This window comes from Triplophysa rosa, linkage group LG5 (assembly GCF_024868665.1).
Source record: "Triplophysa rosa linkage group LG5, Trosa_1v2, whole genome shotgun sequence".
NCBI classification, from domain to species: domain Eukaryota; kingdom Metazoa; phylum Chordata; class Actinopteri; order Cypriniformes; family Nemacheilidae; genus Triplophysa; species Triplophysa rosa.
Window position 1 is genome coordinate 10,078,384 of NC_079894.1, and position 19,716 is coordinate 10,098,099.

A 19,716-nucleotide genomic window follows, 5' to 3' on the forward strand; every position below is an offset into this window, starting at 1 on the left:
CTCGTTCTCTCGTTATTATTAATTGAACATGTTCTATCGAGAAGAACATGCCGACGAATGAATAATAGAGGATTTCAATAATATGTCTAATTGTTTAAAATCTCCTGACTGGTTATAGTTACAACGTGATGCCAATAGATGGCAGTATAACACAGACTTCAGCGGGGTGAATAAAATGTAGAAGCAACGGTCTTACTGATTGAGAGATAAGACGTAATTAATTTTAGGGCCGTATAAAAGCCAGAAGTCATTATAATCGTTAGTTTGTTTACACCATTAACAAATATATTTTAAAAAAATGTGCCACATTGTATTTCTGCAAAATTGCAATGAAATAGCTAGAGCGTATTTTTTCTATCAAAGCATTTTTCAAGCATCTACAGTTTGGCTTTTATTTATTAAAAAACTGAAATTTGCCATGAACATTTTATATTCCATATTAAATGCTAACGTGAAGTAGATTTGACACGCACATTTACACTACTCCCACACGTTATCCGCCAATGTGTTTTTTACCCTGCTGCAGGTGTTAATTTACGTGATATACACAAATGGTTTTCAGTCCCTGGCGACATCTGTTGTGTATGAACTCAAACAAATGCAACGATGTAAATTGCTCAAATCTGTTCAAATCCAGCTTTCATCCAGATTGAGATTCTGATTTTTCACAATATTAACGAACACTGTTGGGTACTGTGCTGAACGGATATATATCTTGTTGTCCCTTATCTATCCAGTAGTGGCGCTAGGCCAATAGGTTTACGCGAAACGCAAGGTTAATGTGTGAAGATGCTGAGCTGAGCTCATACACACTACTGTCAGAGAGACAGCTGAGCCTGATGCAGCTGCTGCATGCAGGCGCATTGAATAGCGCAGACGCTGTCTCCGTCACTTAATTTATTTTTTATATTAGCAAGTTTCGTTCGCCATTAAGAGATATCTCTGAGAGATTCTGTCAGGGATTACGCTTCTTTACGGTTTACACCATGAATTAAATTAGGCGGCGCACCTTTAAAGAGGGGTGGTATGAAATATCCGCATTTTTCATCGGAAGACGGGTCTTCTTCTGTTTGTTGGTTTATTTTTAATTAGACTTAACCTTCATCCAGATGACGGACAAATATATAATTCATCTGAGCTTCTGAGATGCCTTGCCTAAAATTTTTGTGAGTCGGTAGCGCGCGCATCCAGCCAACTGTAACCTTCAAGCTAACGTCAATGACAGCTAGCGCTTAGCTGCTTTGCGTTGGTGGCAAGGGGATTTCTGACAGTTTTCGTCCGTCAGCTGCGCGTTTGCAGAGGGATGCGTGGACGTGATGCGTTAAAAAAAGAAAGAGAATTGCTTGTGAAGATCCGGCTGGGCGCTGCTGATTCTCAAGACGTGCCCGCTAGTAGCGTATAAGTGCCACGACTAGAGAGGGATTTCATTCATCCGCTAACTAAACATGGCCTCTGTAGCCAGCAACCTTGCTGCAGCCATCGCCAGCAAAACCAAAACCAAGAAGAAACATTTCGTGTCGCAGAAGGTGAAGTTGTTTCGGGCCAGCGACCCGCTGCTCAGCGTGTTAATGTGGGGAGTGAACCACTCGGTAAGGGTTACGGTTTTTTACAGGTTTGTAACACCAGTGATGTTGTGCATGAGAAGATTAAATGCACGTGTGACATTTTTCTTGTTCCTACATGAATTGATGCGTTACAGATGATCGTGACAGCAAGCAAAGCCAGCGTTTGCTCAGATGGGATGCTGAATGATTAACTAGACAGACTGCAGACGGGTTTTAGGTCGTGATTCCTTGCCAGTTCTTAACGCTGCAAGAAACCAAAATCTGTTTTTTTATTAGTAACATAGCTTTTCCATTTCTTATAGTTGGTCAATTTAGAATAAATGTTTTGCTCTTTGACTAACATCCAACTGTTGGATAAAAATGTGTTTTTAAACCTTAAACAACAATTTCCCAATGGGAATGGAAGGTTTCCAGGTAGGCTGTCTGACAAGCCCTAATTGATCTCTTGGGAATCTGAGCATCACTGTCTGAGATCCTTATGTTGGTACCTGGATGAAAAGATTCACAAATTATTATTTGTAGTTTTAATAAGAACGTTTTTAATGTGTTGTTTAACGCATTATTTTATACACAATTATAAGCTTTTTATTTTGTGGATGTCTCTTTTCATCAGATGTGCAAATAGCATGAACAAAATTGATGTGTAGCATTACCGCAGTCTGTTAAGAATTACATAAACTGTCTAAAATCACTCATACGTTTATAGGCCATTAAACAAAATATTTGTGATTATAGCGTCTGATATACAATAGTTAAAATGTTTTTTAAATATTTTGTCATTTATGATTTTTGTTCATGACTTTATCCTGACTGTTAAGTCATCTGTTTTAGGCTATATTTTAATACCTCATTTCAAAAATGGACTCTTCTGTATAGCATACATTTCTTGGTTTGAGTGTAACGAAATAGTTACCGTCAGCATCCCAGTTGTCTCTTCCAGGTTAAGCTATGTTGAGAGGTTGTTAGAATGACCTTTTGACTCATGTTCTCATCTGCCCTGCAGATTAAAAGACGTGAAACAAAATTCTTGGCTTCTACTCCATCTTAAAAGATCTTTCATTTTCTCTTGCGTGTAGGTGTAGAATGACATGACAACTTAAGCCTCACAATGAGTTGCCCACAAGTTTGTTCTCCCATACGTCATTAACACATTCCTCCCTGTCCATCTTGCATGTTTGAATTTATTGGCACTATGTGACAGTGGCAACTTTTGACCTCATAAATGCAGTGATCAGGAATATTGCCTCTGGATTTAGCCTATTTTTTACATTTAAGCCAGTAGAGCCACTCCCTTCACATAGAACTCGTCTTGTTTTTAACAGCAATTGTTTTGGTTGCACTTGCACATGTTCTTCACAGATCTTCAAGATTCATTCCCAGTGCTCATCTAATCCCCACCCCTCCTCCCTTTTTCTATAATTTTCCCCCTCCTGTAGATTTCTTATCCTTTCATTGAGCAGTGACTCAGATAAGCTTGTTCGTGTTGGTTACGTAAGAGCAGAGATGAGCAACTCATACATATAAGAATGAGAGAAATCGTAACCTCGAATGCGCTAAATAATTCCCATCTTACTTTTTGTTTGCTCTAAAATACACATGCATTACCATTGCTGTCTGGTTTAAAATATGTTTGTGTTACGTAATCTTGAGCAATGGTGTTTTCCCCTTTAAAGAAGATAGAAGCTGTATTGTACTTGCTCGACTTGAAATTGGTGCCCAGGGGCGTTCCAAATATGTCCGTCGAGTGAATTGACTTCCCTGAAAGAGACTTTATAAGAGTCGCAGAGGCATGAGGTGAAAGAACGTGCTTAATACTTGTGCTTTAACTAGAAACAGAAATGGAACAAGAGCCCAAAACACACTCCGTTAGCCTATTTTTACCGCCCGTGAGGAACTCCACTGTCAGCTATCTTTGATTTGTAGTAGCACTGTGTTATGTAAACTGGATGATGAGCTGTATGTGCTAGTCTTCTTAGGAAACAGGCTCCAGTGATGGTATAATTTTAGGTCTGATGCCGAAATACAATAAAAAATCAACCACGTAATGGTTCTGTATTGTAGCGCATATGTTTCACAGTAGATTTAATGTGTGTAAAACACACGGTCCGTTTCCTTGCAAAAGCCTCTGGTCTCTTGCTTGATTAATCTCAATAGCTTTATCCAAATGAAACTGTGCTTTGATTATGTAACTGAGTGTAATGGGTGGGGGCGTATAGAGTCACTACACCACATCTGCATGTAAGTACATGACACAATCTCATGGCAATTCATAACTAGGCCTATTTTACAAGGTGACTAATTTGAATTCATACCATTTAAATTTAGTGCAATCTGCTTTTGCACCAGTGACAGTGAATAGGTTTAGGGGTGGGCTTCATTATTGCTGTTTTCTACACTGTAAAAATCCCGTTAATAAACAGACATTTTCTGGCAGCTGGAGCGCCAGAAATAAACCGTAAAACTGTTTTTCCTGTAAAATTACGCGTTTTCCATTTTTTGTACATTTGCGATATTCTTTCTGTAATTTTACAGTTTTTGACCATTTTTTTTAAATACATGAAAAAACTGTTTTTTGACACTATTCGTAGAAAATCTTTAAAAATTAACAGAAAAATTCTGTAAAATTACACAAGCCACCTTGAAAAATTGTTCTGAATTCGTGTGAGATCAGGCTGAATAACTTCGACACAATCGTTTTTATAAGGAATAGACAGTCTAGTCGCTACGTTATACAGTATGTTTGTCACTGGACCATTTGTGTCATCAGTACAGTTTCATCATTTTCATTATGCGCACGTGAACATATCTAGTAATGCATTACACATACATTTATAGACGTTTCACTGTATACATTATACAGCATAAAGGATAGAATTGTGTGTGTATTTGTGACAAACAGCTCAGTCTAGTTGACCCTGGCGTGTCCTTTCCTGTTCTCAGCTGCTCACAGAAAACTTGCTGCCCTCTTCCCTTATTGGTCTGTTCAGTCTCTTTCTTCTCTGGTTCTCTTGTCCCTCTTTCTCTGTTCTGCACTACTGTTCAGCTTTGTATCTCAACTGTGACATATCATGCGGAGTTGGACAATAAATGGAATGATGAAAAATTCCTTTCTTCTCACTTTACATAAATCAGATGTTTTTAAGCACATATTGTAGCACATTTTATTGAGTGAAAGGCTTCTTTAAAGACATGATGACACCCCCTGATGCGGGGACAGATGGGAGCAGGAAGATGCACAAAAATAGCTTTCAACACGTCACAGCCCGTGTGTGTGTGTGTGTGTTTATATGATGAAAGGACGTGTAAATAAGGCAGGTTGGATTCCATCATGCAGGACAAATGGACAACACTAGCACAAATATACTTGTGTTGGATTTTTACTGCATTTAGGGATAGTTCACCCAAAAATGAATCCTTTCACCCTCATGTCATTCCAAATGAGTTTCTTTCTTCTGCAGAACACAAAAGAAGATATTTTAGAGAATGTTGGTAACCAAACAACATGCCCCCCATTGGCAGACCACTGAGACATTTCTCAAAATAGCTTCACAGAACAAAAAGTCATATACAGGTTTTGAGCGACATGGGGATGATGATAGAATTTTTATTTTTGGGTGAACTATCCCTATATGTCTAGGCATGCATGTGATATTGGTCCTGGAAAGCTGCTAACACGTGATGTACAGTATTAAATAATTTAGTACCGTATGAAAGGAAGTGGACAGTCCAGCCTCATAAGTAATGCTCAGCGTGTTGGCACGGGCTGGCCTGTTATTCACTGCTGCTGTTAGGACTGAAAGGAACTTGTTTTCTGGCAGTGACCCAACGGTGCAGCACATTTTGAGGAATGTGCCCTGGCCTGTACTGCAGCTAATTCTCTGTAAATTACAAAAGCTTTTTGATTTCATTTGGAGCAGGTCCAGATGTCTTTTGTAGGACAGTCATCAAACTATTTTTGATTTACTTCGGCTGTTAAAATATGTGTTTGATAGCATTATTGATCGCTTTCTGACGCTTTTGACATCTTGTGCTGTTTGCTTTCAGATAAATGAACTCAGTCATATCCAGATTCCTGTAATGCTGATGCCTGATGACTTCAAAGCCAACTCTAAGATCAAGGTGGACAACCACCTCTTCAACAAGTGAGTGAGGCGTGCGAGACGATACACTTAGAATGAAAGAGATCATTTTGCTATGTATGTGTTTGTTGCTTTGCTTATGTTAGTTATCGGCTTTTGCATATTTTCTTCTAAGAGAGAACATGCCAAGCCATTTCAAGTTCAAGGAGTACTGTCCTCTTGTCTTCCGCAATCTGAGGGAGAAGTTCTCCATTGATGATCAGGAATATCAGGTATACCAGTGCTTAGGAGTCAATGCATTTCTTTGTTTTTAATGTTTGTTTTCAATGAGCATTAGAAATGAAGTCTCCTTTGAGACATTCCCTGTGAAATGAGCAACAGGCTTGACATTTTCTCTCCAGCACTGCTCACACACAAGCTGTGAGTTTGTTGTCATGTCAAATATAATTTTTCAAGTGTTTTATTTTAAATGATTTACCCGTGTGGGTCATTTTTGTTTTTAATTGAAGGGACAGTTCCATTTTCTCCCCTTTTCCCCAATTCTGTCATCACTGTTTGGTTACAAGCATTTTTCCAAATATCTTTCTCTGTGTTCATCAGAACAAAGAAACGTATACAGAGGGTGAGTAAATGAAGACAGAATTTTCATTTTTGGGTGAACTGTTCCTTTAACATGACCTCGATTTTTCAACAAAACAAAAACTGCCCTTCAAATGAAATGTCTTGATTAGGTGACGTACTGTATGTCTCGTCCCAAGAATGGTACTATATTAATTGTCCAATGGCCAGGCCTTCATCTTCCAACAATCCAATCAATTCCCGAAGGACAAAATCAAGCTCCGTCCTACATGTTTCTCATTAAAGAAGCTGTGACATTCAGACATCACAATTCACAAGAAAACACCACCACAACGTCTATTCATGGAAACTTTAATAATTATATCATCGGTGTAGGTTTCTTTTTTACAGAGTTTCTGATCGCCCATAAACAGTGTTACAGGATATTATTTGAGTATTTTCACTTTCAGGTACATTTTAAATATCTGTGTTTTACTTTGTGTTTTTACTTCACTACATTATCAAGCATATGTCATACTTTTTACTCCACTACATTTCATAAATAAATGTGGTACTTTTTACATGACATCTTTTTACTTTTAAAAGTGGAAAAGTACTAGATTTTTAAAATGCACTGTATTAGGTAAAAAACAACACTGAAAAAAGGGTTTCATTCAACCAATTCAAATATTTTATATATCTAAATTTTATAACTTGAGCCAATTAAAAATATATACCTTTTCTTTATTCTTTTTCATTGGCTTAAGTTATAAAATATAGATGTGAATCCTTACCCTAAAATTTTTTAATTGGTCGAAAGAAACCCTTTTTTCAGTGAATGTCGTGGAGTAAAACTAGTATTTTCCAAAGTAAAAGCATTCTCATAAAGTACAGATTCTTAAAAAATGTACTTGAGTAAAAGTAAAAATACTTCATTACTATACATCTCTGAACAGGAGATGGTGGAGTTATTTCATTCTAAAGTCATTACAAGTTTTACAATTTGTTATTTTCTGTAGTCAGTGGCGGATCTGGTTGTACAGTAGGTGACGTAAGGTGGCAGTATGCGGCACATAGGGAACCATTTTATACACAACCACTTCTGTCACTGTTATTGATATACATCCACTGACACAGTCTGACAACAGACATTCTCCTAAGCCACATTAGCTCATGCTTGGATAAGAAGCTGAGTTTTCCTAAGCTGTGACATAGGTATCCATTGACCAATGAGAATTTCAGAAAGGCGGGTCTACAGTAGTTGTCCTTTCAGAAATGTAATTTGCTGCATTCCTGCATTTCTCAAACTGTTTGTCAGAGCTATGTCTAGTATAAACTCTAAATGTTGGGGGAATGGTGGTTAGGACATTTTCAATTTTCTTCATCCCTACCTAAATCTACATTAATGATGTCACGCAGTTGTGGAGGTTCAGAATTGTTCTTTTCAGCTCAATTTCAATAACTCTTCATTTTGCCTATTTAGCTTTGTGCAATAATATTAGAGATCAAATGATCAGTTCTTCCAGCCTCAGAAAACCTTGGTTTGCCAAATGCTGAAAACAGAGTATGAATTTGGCCATCTCCCAGAATATCTCAATACTACACTACTGTTGATCCAGCACTGTGATTGTGGGAATCAGCACTAGCGTTTCATTGAAGTGGAAGCTTGGTCTGAGCACCATATTACATCCAATATAAATATCTGCAAAATCAGTTTACTTTGTGTAACTGCTACAGAGCTTGAAACAGTGTGGAACATGAGTACAATAAATTCTATTCTGTTATTCGTTTGACTCTTATTTATATTGATTTGGGGAGAAGTTACTTGGAAACACTTAAAACTACACAGAATGTGTCGAATTTCAGTCAGCTGCAGAGACCTCATATGTATGCCAGCAATGTTGATGGGGGGGTATTTTAGGGCGCATAGAGTAAAGCACCAGCACTTCTGTTGTTTCGATGAAGCCATTATATACGTGATAAATGCAAACCCCAAAGATCTCAGTTTTCTGCACAGCATGCTAATCGGTAAACATTCCCATGCTGTAAAAATACAAGACGGGGCATATTGCCATCCGAACGAGCAAAATCTGTCAACATATTTCAGTTAGTGATGAGGCTCAATGAAAGAAGGGCCCAGACTGTACTGTCTGGCATTCCAGGCTGACTGCAGACTGCAGTCTAGGAGAAGTGCCAGCGTTGGCTTTTCACTGTTTTATGGAGGCAGACTAGTGTGAAATCCTTCTCTCTTTCTGTTGCAGAATTCTCTGACACGCAGGGCTCCGATTCCCAGCGACGCTCAGGGCCGCAGCGGAGCACGTTTCCACACGTCATACAACAAGAAGTACGTCATCAAGATCATCACCAGCGAGGACGTCGCTGAGATGCACAACATTCTGAAGAAGTACCATCAGGTAGAAGGGTCAGATGTGTCTTTGTGTTAAGAATTATCCTGAAATGAGCCACGCAGGGTGAGAGCTAATGTCGTTTGTGCACTTGCCCCCTGTAGTATATAGTTGAGTGCCATGGCAACACGCTTCTCCCTCAGTTTCTGGGAATGTATCGCCTCACAGTGGACGGAGATGAGACCTATATGATTGTCACTCGCAACGTTTTTAGCCATCGGCTGCCTGTTTACAAAAAATATGATTTGAAGGTGAGTGATGACAAACAAGAATTCTTAAAGTGATAGATAGGTCAACCCAAAATGAAAATGATGTCATCATTTGCTCACCCTTTTGTCATTTAAAACCTGTATGATTCTTTGTTCTGCAGAACACAAAAGAAGATATTTTGAAGAATGTTGTTGTTGGTAATCGAACAGAATCGGTCCCCATTGACTTCTATTGTATAGACACAAAACCAATGTTAGTGAATGGGGGCCAGTTACCAACATTCTTTAAAATATCTTATTTTGGGTTCTGCGGAAGAAAGAAAGTCATCCAGGTTTGAAATGACAAGAGGGTGATTAAATGACAGAATTTTTATTTTTGGGTGAACTATCACTTTAATCCCTCTCCATTGCCAGATTCATGTGTCTTTGGTTGTCATTGAAGATGCTGTGTGGTTCAATTGTAATGCTTTATTTATTTTTTATTTTGATAATGACAGAATTATTTAAGTAATTGGTGCAATTTTTAGTATTATGTTACAGATCTTAAAGAGCAATTTGATTGTTTTTTTTATGAATAACTTTCTTAGGGATCCACAGTGGCAAGAGAGGCTAGTGACAAAGAAAAGGTAAACTCTCATTTCTTTCATATTGTGTGTAGAAAGCAGAAAACTTTGAAAGCAGAATTTCATGCTCAGTGTTTTCAATGAGTGCCCGTGTTCATTAAGACAGATGTTTAGAAAATTACCTCACACTTGCATGCTGGATGTGTTGCATGTTATGTTTGTACATAATGTAAAGAAATAACTTTTTCTCATCATACTTTAACATCTATTTGTCAATCATGTGTGTTGTGTATTAATAAACATTCAAAATACAGTTCTCCTGTGTGAAAGTTCTCATTCCTCTCAAGTTCTACATACCTTGAAAACTCTCAGTACTCCGTTTCATTTCAGTGTTTGCTTGATTTCATTTGCTTCAGGGTGTGAGACAACTCAGTTTTATAGTCCAGTGCTTTTTATTTTACTTCACTATGACTCCTAGGAAAATTGCAGTAAGTGAGAAACTTAGTGTCCTTTATATTGTGATATCCTGTATTGTTCTATATTATAAGTGCACTGTTCTTTGTCTTTAAAGAATGAGGTGGTATGAACCATTGCAATACATATTCAGATTGATCGATCATAATCGAATCAGCATGTAAATGTTATTAGCCAATTACCATTATATGCTCCGACCTACACATTACATAACAGCAAACTTGTTGTGAATCAGAAAAAAGACTGAAAATGACTTCCAACATTAAAAGAATGTATAGTATTTCTCACATAAGGCAAACCTGATGTCATGTTTTTCTCATGACTTCATACATCTGAAGAGCATGTGAATAATTTGCATGTAAATTTCTCTTTTACTATGCATGTTAATATTATTGGCATGATGAAGTATTTCTGTATTGATTTATATCTCTTTCATGTCAGATTTTTTTATATGTATTCTAACACTGTATACTTTCTGACAGATGTATATTTTGTATTATTGTGTCATATACAGACTAGATTTTATTGTCACATGTCACTGTACTTTATTGAAGTGTCTAAAGTGTGGTTTCCTTATCATCCTTTGGAGACATTTCGTGTCTTCACTTGTTTACTGTATAACAGTCATGTTATCATACAATTTTATGTAATTCTGTCCTCTTGGTGTGTTCTTTTGGTGCGCGTATGTGAAATATTTCCATCTCTGTATTTTTTAATATATGAATATATTTTTTAAATAGCTAAAGACAAAAGAAAAAAACTGTTTGTCAAAAGCTATCTAGACAGTTTCTGCTCACCAGCTCCACAAATTGATTGATGCTGCTTGAGCAACTTGCATCTCACCTCCCTTCTCTTGGCAGCCACGCCCACCTGAGGAGGGGGCTCCGCCCAAATCTCGCATGAGCCAAAAACTACAAACCATCCGGATCGCCACACGCTTTTACTGCGCCATAAGACACGTAAGGACACAACAGCAAAGAACTGTGTCAAATTGCTATGTTCTACTCCAACATGCATCAACCCACATTTTGCCTCAGGAAAGCGCTGTACCCTTAGGATCTCACAGGGAACTGTAAATCCAGGACCAGCGATGATGCTTTAATTTTTTCCAAAAAATAGTGTTGTGACTCTTTCTTCAACCGTGGAATTCTATTCTATATGACCATTAAGGTTCTTTTCATTCTATGCCTTGCAAAAATAGATGAAACATTTCATAATTTCTCAAAATGATAGTTCACCCAAAAATGAAAATTCTGTCATCATTTACTAACCCTCTTGTCATTTCAAACCTATAGGACTTTCTTCTGCGGAACACAAAAGAAGATATTTTGAGGAAAGTTGGTAACCAAACAGCACCGGCCCCCTTTCACTTCTATTGTATGGACACAAAACCAATGCAAGTGAATGCAAGGGCCAGTTAGCGACATTCTTCAAAATATCTTGTTTTGTGGAAGAAAGAAAGTCACGCAGGTTTGAAATGACAAGAGGGTGAGTAAAGGATGACAGAATATTTATTTTCGGGTGAACTATCATTTTAAGGCCATAAAAGGCCAAGATACAGTAAATGCTTTGGTGTGTCTTGAGGGAATGTTTTAGGATCTTGTCCATCTGTGTTTTGTAGAAAATATCCAGAAGTGACCCTGGTTAAATGTCATTACCTATCTTTTACCTGTTATCAGTGATGCCTGTGTGAGACAAATATCTAATCAGAAATCGAATGCATAAAAAATCTGATACATGCGATAGGCTTGATCCTAACTGTACGCTTTGGGTTGGAATCACAGATATTTGCAGAAGAGTGCATTTGGAAAACCAGCCTACGTTAAATCATTGTAATTACTGCAAATGTGCTAATTGTGTGTTCTCTGTACTCATGAAATCTAAATCACACCCTGTTGCACTGATTGTTCACGAGAGGCAGTTAGCTTTATATTACAATCCACTACATCAGTAGTGGTTTATCTTTGACTGTAGTTCTTTTCCCAGACGTAGATTGTGTGTAGACGGTAATAATACCAAACCATAATTGATTAGAATTTTACACCCTAGTAATGTATTATATTTACATTAATATAACAGTGTTTCAAAGAGAGTTGATGAAAACAAGTCGGCTAATTCTCACCAGTTCTAAATGTGTGAATCTTTAAAGGGATACTTCACACAAAAATGAAAATTCTGTCATTGTTTACTCACCTTTGAGCTGTTCCAAATCTGTATAAATTTATTTGTACTAATGAACATTTTGGAAGAATGCTTATAACCAGACAGATTTTGCCCCCCATTTACTACCGTAGGAAAAAATACAATGGTATAGTCAAAAGTGCCCCAGAACTGTTTGCTGTCCTACATTCTTCAAAATGTCTTTTATGTTCAATACCGTCCTTTGGATGAGACGTTAAACCGAGGTCCTGACTCCCTGTGGTCATTAAAGATCCCATGGCACTTCTGGTAAAGAGTAGGGGTGTGACCCCGGTGTTCTGGCCAGATCCCCTCCACTGGCCCTTGTCAATCATGGCCTCCTAATAATCCCCACCCTCTGAATTGGCTCTATCTCTCTCTCTCCTCTCCGCCTACAGCTGGTGTGTGGTGAACGCACTGGCGCCGATGTACTGTGGCTGCATTCTCATCATCCAGGTGGATGCTGCACACTGGTGGTGGTTGAGGAGAGTCCCCCCTCATATGATTGTAAAGCGCTTTGGGTGTACAGCAATACACAGAAAAGCACTATATAAATGCTTCATTCATTCAATAGAATAAAAAAAATGATAAAGCATTTTTTCCTACTATTGGAGTCAATGGGGGACAAAATCTATCTGGTTATAAGCATTCTTCCAAATATCTTTCTCTGTGTTCATCAGAACAAAGAAATTTATACAAATTTGGAACAGCTCGAAGGTGAGTAAATGATGACAGAATCTTCATTTTTGGGTGAACTATCCCTTTAAGTTAATAGTGAAGTGTGTAATTTCTGTGTTAGCGTCATTAAACAGAATAGCTAAAGTAATGACTGTTTTCAAGAAACTGTTTTCAACTAAACAATCCCATCACAAACTCATACCATTGGCTGAGCCAACCAGCCCTGTCGAGCATCTTGTACTGCAGTTAGTTTGGTGTCATTAATGTTGCAGAATTTATAAGCTTCACTTTTAATTTTGTTCCCCATATGAAAATATTTATACAAATATACTGCTATGTCAATTGTTTAGTCTGGTTACAAAATCAGAATGTGAACTTATGTAGTTGTATGCCAATGTCTCTTGATGTCCTTGCTTAGCAAAAGTCAAGCTTAAACTTACACAGATGTTGTTGTTGTTTGTTTGTTTGTTTTTGATGCACTTTAACACTTTTTTCTATGCGAATGACAGACCAAGGAACTTCCAACCTACAAAGACAATGACTTCATCAATGACGGGCAGAAAATCTACATAGATGAAGAAAACAAGAAAATGTTCCTGGAAAAACTAAAGAATGATGTAGAGGTCTGTATCTTTTATATACTGATTAAAGCTTGTTTCTGTCATTCCAAACCTGTATGACTTTTATTTTTCTGAAGAACACAAAAGAAAATATTACGAAAAATGTTGAGAACCAAATAACATTGCACCCCATTGACATCCATTGTATTGACACTGACACGTAATATCTTCTTTTGTGTTTCACAGAACAAAGAGTCATACAGGTTTTGAATGACGTGAGGGTGAATAAATGATGACAGAATTTTTTTACTATCCCTTGAAAGCATCCAAGTTATGAGTTTCCATCTCAGAGACCACAGCAAGTGTTAAAATATACAATACTTTAAATACACTGTAAGTCACTTTGGATAAAAGCATCAATAAATTCTTATCCAACCTCATTTCCTAATACCCCTCTGTGCTGATAAACTGTGTCTAATTAAAAAGAGAATAAATGTTAAGTATCCAGTCTCTTATAAAGGATGAATAATGTGTTTCTAGTTTCTGGCCCAGCTGAAGCTGATGGACTACAGTCTGCTGGTGGGGATTCATGATGTGGAGAGGGGGGAGCAGGAACAGCCTGAGGAGGAGAGTGAAGACAATGATGCGGGGGAGGAGGAGGGCACAGAGAGTGATGGTGCGGCCACCGGCTCACCACCAGACAGCCCAAGTAACACACTGGACAGCAACAGGCCCCTGGGTCCAGGAGAGTTCGACCCCACTATTGACGTGTATGCTATCAAGAGCCATGAAAGTGAGTAACTAAGTTCCAGCTTCATTTCATCTGATCACTCATCTGTCCTCATGTGGTGAAAATCTAGTTTTAATGTTGTTTATATGTCTGTGTGGTGTATGTAATGTCTGTGTGAATCCACCAGTCAACACCATTGCTGGGTATTTTCTCCTTAAAAATGCCATTAACTAAAGACGTTCTCAAAAACATGTTTACTACGTCACAAACATGTAATCGACACGTCACACAGTTGAGTAGATCAGATCAGTCTGAACGGAAATGATTGAGTGGAGGCAGGGACTAATTTGCATATTCATAGATCTGCATATACTAAATGAAGTAATATTGCAGTTTTATTATAAATGCTTTATAATCAGAAACATAAATTCTCCTCCCTCTTCAAACAACAGCTCTCCTCTGAATGATATTAGGCTTGTTCGACTTGATGCGGTGCCGCAAGATCCGACAGGCGGATGACATCAAAGTACAGCGAGAGCGATTCTAAAGCAAACTTTTTATGGTTTTTCGAATCGCTCTCGCGGTTCAATCGCTAGGCTTTCAATTTCCAACAATCCAATCAATTCCCAAATGTCAAAATGAAGCCCCGCCCTACATTTTTTCTCATTCAAGAAGTCATTCAAAAATTAAGAGACCATTCCAAACTTTCATTTAATCAACATTTGTAGATTTATTGTGGTCATTCCAGTCCAGTGTCTGTTGAATTTCAACAAAATCAAACCTCAGGAGTGACAAAGTCATCTAACAGCAATGTGTAAGACTGTTGGGTATTGCCCCACTGAATGGTAGTTTTGGATGTTATTGACAGCCACAGAACTACAGTCAGAGAGTAGTCATCAGAAGTTTCTTTGCCTTTAATTTGCAGTATACGACCACATGCACTTGTGTGCATGTGAGGTAGTTTCTGTTCAATTGTTCAGTCGGAAAATATGAACAAAATGAAACATCATAACCTCATACAATAGACTTGAGAATAGGCAAAATGCGCTCAAACACTACAGCAACATCCTACGTCAATTCCGTAACACTGAATGGCATGTTTACATAGACACCCAATAAACATAAACGTGTATGTATAGAATTCACAACAGACAGCATGACAAGACACATGAAAACTGTGATAAAATCATATAAAAAATATATATTTTTTTAACTTTTTCTGAATACAATACAGAACAAATATTACTGTTGTATTGCTTAAAAGTGAATATGAACTTGTTTTCTTTGCAGTACTTGAGGTTTGAAACAATACAGAGCATCTTTTCTGTTATTTTGACCTGTTTCCCCAGTTTCCATTTTCTGCAAATAAATGCAAATAGAAACAATATTTTTAGTTGAAATTTAGGAGAAATATTGTTAGTTGCTCACAGAATGAAACATATTTAATTTTACCTAAACACATACTGTACCTATAAATAGTCAATTTAGAAAAACTGAAAATAAATTTGAAATGGCCTCTTAATTCTCTTTATGGCTGTATATCAAGATTCAGAAAAAAACACTATCATAACATCCGTTTCATGGACATCCACAGATTTTGTTGTTGTTTATTCACATCTTTGCAGTTCGTCTAGCTTGCATTAAAACATTAGTTGTTTTTACCCTACAGGTGCTCCTAAAAAAGAAATCTACTTTATGGCAGTGATTGACATTCTGACCCCATATGATGCCAAGAAAAAAGCAGCCCATGCAGCTAAAACAGTCAAACACGGGGTAAGAGTTAGAATCGCAACATTTCCTTAAATGTGCACTGAGTTGATTATTTTCCTAACTGTCGTGTGTTTCTTCAGGCAGGGGCAGAAATCTCAACAGTTAACCCTGAGCAATACTCCAAGCGATTTTATGATTTTATCACCACCATTCTGTCCTAACCGCCGCCTCAGGTTGGAACATGACGGTGGCTGCAGTGATAATGAAGGTCACATATTAGTTAGGAAAAAAATCCTGCTGTGGGTCATGGATCCACTGTCTCTCCTGCAGCCCCTGAGGAACACGTCTCAGATCTATCCAGATCTTTTGTGTTTACAATTTTATTGACTTTTTCGCCTCTGGAGTAGAGTTAAGGCTCCATGTCGTTGATAAGGGATTCATGTGTCATATATATTCCTAAATAGAAAAATACAGTTCTGTACCCTTGTGTTAGATATTGTTGATTGAGAATCGAGTGATGTTGTTTGTGACCAGCTACATGGTATGAATATCATACTGGAATTTTCAAAAGCTGCTTATTTTATGTGTTGACCTTGCCCTTGTTTTTTGCAAAGAAAGATACATTATTTAATGTTCTGAAAGGTCCTGTTTCCAATAACATTTTAAATATATGTTGACCTGTAAAAATCGCCCTAAGAGTTAGCATAAAATAAATTGGAGCGTATTTGAAAGTGTTAATTGCACTATTGCTCTTTAGCTGCAGGCTGTACCTTTAAATCTCTTTACTAAAGCACGTGTAACCACAAAGAGATGCAACTTCAGGTTTGACTGCATAAATCGTAGTAAAGCTCCAATTCAGCAAAACTGGATGTAGTTTAGGTGTCTGCTGTGCAGTGTAATGTCTTGCACAGGAGCTCAATATTTGCAATTGACTCCGATAATGTTTAGTATAAAACTTGTGTTTTTGCACATGATTGAAAATGTTTATGCAAATGATTCCAGTTTTACCACTGACTCATGAAGGGTCATGCAATAGTAGTGATTCGTAGAACGTGTTAAGCACCTGATGGGTTACTTTCGTATCCCCAGTGAAAGAACGAAATATTGCCTGTTTTATGTTGTTTAGCTCTGAATTAGAGAACATTATAACAAATAATGCATATTTTGTACCTTCCTTTTTTACAGTAATAATTAGCAAATTTACAATTGGTCATTCTCTTGGTGAGAATGCAGTTGGGCTGAAGCTATTTTGATGCTTGAATTTGTGTACAGTGTTTTAGTTGCACACCTGTAAAGAGAGAGAGAAATCTGCCTAGCTCTAGGCCTTTCTATTGATATTTCTCTCTCTGTCTCTTTCTCCCGTCATTGTTTAAACTTCGTGTCCCTGAGACCTTTAGTATTATAAAATATCTAGATATTGTGATATGTCTTCTTCTGAAATATTGTTTGCGAAGTAATCCTAAATATTTGTGTTGAAATATTGAGATATATACACTGTGCAAGGGTGTGCCTTTTTTACTCTGGATTATTTAATTTTGTATTTCAATCTTTTTTTAAAAAAAAAGAAGCAATTGAAAATGTTATTTTCTAAAAAGGGAAAGGTGACTCGGATGATTCTTAAGGTGGTTGGCTGTTCCTGTGTAGGTGTGTAAATATGCAAATGTATTATCTGTTTGCAATATGACTAATGTTACAGGTACAAACACTCAGATTTCCTGCATACTGTTGGCATTATCTGAAATAATCTGCTCTCAATTGGATTGTTTCACTGAAATGATTCTTTGTTAAAACTTCATGTTTTGCTGTATTTGAATTTCTGTTTGTTGGACAACTTTCAGTGAATTTTCAGTCTTTGACTCTGCAAAACAAGCGGCTCAATGAGGTCTTGTTTTTTTCCCCTTTTGGGTCTGTATAGCACATTTAAATCTCAATGAAGCCGCAATGAAGGTTATCACTTCTATGAACTTTAAAAAAGAAAGCGATCCTTTATCCAAAAATAACTTTGTCTCAAATTGTATAAAGTTATGATCACTTGTTGTAATTTGTTACACTTTAACATGCTGTCATGTTTGATGATATTGGGTAAACACTTTGAGGAAGAGAGAAAACGTGAAAGAGGAAATATGAAGCCTTTTAAATATGCTGTCAAAGGGCAAATTTATAAGTTGTCAGTCTGCCAGTTGTCATATCTGTTGTTACTCTGTCATGAAAGTGTGCAGCTCTTGTGTGTGTGTGTGCTGTAGTTCAAAAATATTAAAAACACTCTTTCCCATAAGAATTGCTCAATAAAATGATGCATTGCTCAGCTTGATTAATGTTTGGAATATGCCTGTATCATGGTGAAATCTTACACTCATAAAACAAACCATTAAAACCTACAAAATATTTTTATTTGGTTGTGGGTTTTTTGTGTGAAAAAAATTATATATGCAGTGAAGCATAGGTATTTCTGCTAAATGTAAATGGAATTGATTTAAATAGTTTTTTTTAATATCATAAAGTCATAAAGAGTTTTTGTTGGTCGAGAATGAGTGGCTCTGGGTGCAGTACATATTATCAACCAGACGAGGACGCACTGCTCACAGCTTTCCGTCACAGTTTCCAGCAAAGCAAGGTAGGCCTGCTGTCACAACACGCTTTTGTGACTAATACTTTCAGATTTTAACTCAGTGTAGAAAACTTTAAAAATATATATTAGTTATATTTTAAAGTTAGACATACTCAGTCGTGTGTAACAGAGTCAATCAGGGGCATCAGTCAATTAGCTTAGCATTTCCTGAACTACATGCCCCCTGTGAATTAAAATAATCTTTTCGATTATTTTAATGCTTCACCGGTGTTTCACCTCCAAGGGAAAATATTTTTTTATTTTAATTTGATACTTTCATCTACAGTATACCAATTTCCTAATTTCATGTCCATGTAATCTGTTGGTAAACAAAAAAATAGGCCACTCCGTAAAGTTCACGTGCGTAACTATGGCAAAAAAGAACGCATTCATCTTATTGAAGAAAAACTCTTTTTTTACACAATGAAATATACAACGAAAGTTTGCGTTTCGGTCAGTGTTGTTAATATAGCCCATAACTTTAAGGCATTTTAACAAAACCGTTTAGTTAACTTAATCATCGTTATTATTTTGTAAAAAAAAAATATAGCGTTCATAACAGCAGTTAATTTAAAATCAATTTCAGTAAACTACCTGTTAAACAGCAGCTAAATATTGTGTATTTAGTCACCTAAGATAATATTCAAACTAATAGACGCGGGGGATGGGATTAAATCATTAATTTATGCAATTATGATATTTTTAAAGGGTAACTTATTTTCCTGTGGCTCAGTGGTTAGAGCATGGCGCTAACAACGCCAAGGTCATGGGTTCGATCCCAGGGGATTGCACATAGGCAGAAACAAATGTATAATACAATGCAATGTATAAGTCGCTTTGGATAAAAGTGTCTGCGTAAATGAGTGATAATTTGTTGCTACAGTTGTGAAATGTTTTTTTGTTTTTGACACTACGAGAACGAAATTAATCTTTTGACTAAGTGTCTAGTAATTTTGTCAATTCCAGTGTGGGACACGAGGGCCGTAAGCAGCAGTCCTTGCGTGAGGTCAGTAACGAAAGACAAAAGATAACTTTATACATTTTTGCAATATCCGTCCGTACAAGCTAACAAACCTAAATGTAGCTTACTAGCTTTTACTTTTGTGAGTTTTTTTCTGCAAGTCTGTTCGATAAGAATATAACCTATTTTAGCAATTTGCAGCTATACTTAAGAAGCCGACTGCAATGTTTGTTGTTTAAACACTATGTCTAATGCTCAGTTTGACAAAGGGCGTCAAAGCACAGCTGCTCTTCTCCTAAGTGAATATTCTTTTCCCATGAGGATCAAACGACCCTACACATAACAATCACATTAATAGCACACAAATAATGCATAGATGAATATTTCGTGCATTTATAAAATTGTCAGCCTCTTTTTGTTCAGTTATAAATAAAAGTA

General features: G+C 37.0%; 1 protein-coding gene across 1 annotated transcript; it reads left to right on the plus strand.

The window, feature by feature from the left end:
- Positions 1-539: 539 nt before the first annotated feature.
- On the plus strand, positions 540-18,094 carry pip4k2ab (phosphatidylinositol-5-phosphate 4-kinase, type II, alpha b). Its single transcript, XM_057333221.1, has 11 exons — positions 540-1,589; positions 5,610-5,707; positions 5,820-5,916; positions 8,464-8,616; positions 8,712-8,858; positions 9,404-9,442; positions 10,714-10,812; positions 13,219-13,332; positions 13,810-14,062; positions 15,669-15,772; positions 15,850-18,094. The coding sequence occupies exons 1-11, from the start codon at positions 1,446-1,448 to the stop codon at positions 15,928-15,930; spliced, it is 1,329 nt and encodes a 442-aa protein (XP_057189204.1). The 5' UTR covers positions 540-1,445; the 3' UTR covers positions 15,931-18,094.
- Positions 18,095-19,716: the final 1,622 nt, after the last annotated feature.

Excerpts from the sequence above, each read along its gene's own strand:
- pip4k2ab (XM_057333221.1), top strand. The coding sequence starts at position 1,446 with ATGGCCTCTGTAGCCAGCAACCTTGCTGCAGCCATCGCCAGCAAAACC. Across the intron at positions 1,590-5,609 it reads TGTGGGGAGTGAACCACTCG|ATAAATGAACTCAGTCATAT; the intron begins GTAAGGGTTACG and ends GTTTGCTTTCAG. Across the intron at positions 15,773-15,849 it reads CTAAAACAGTCAAACACGGG|GCAGGGGCAGAAATCTCAAC; the intron begins GTAAGAGTTAGA and ends GTGTTTCTTCAG.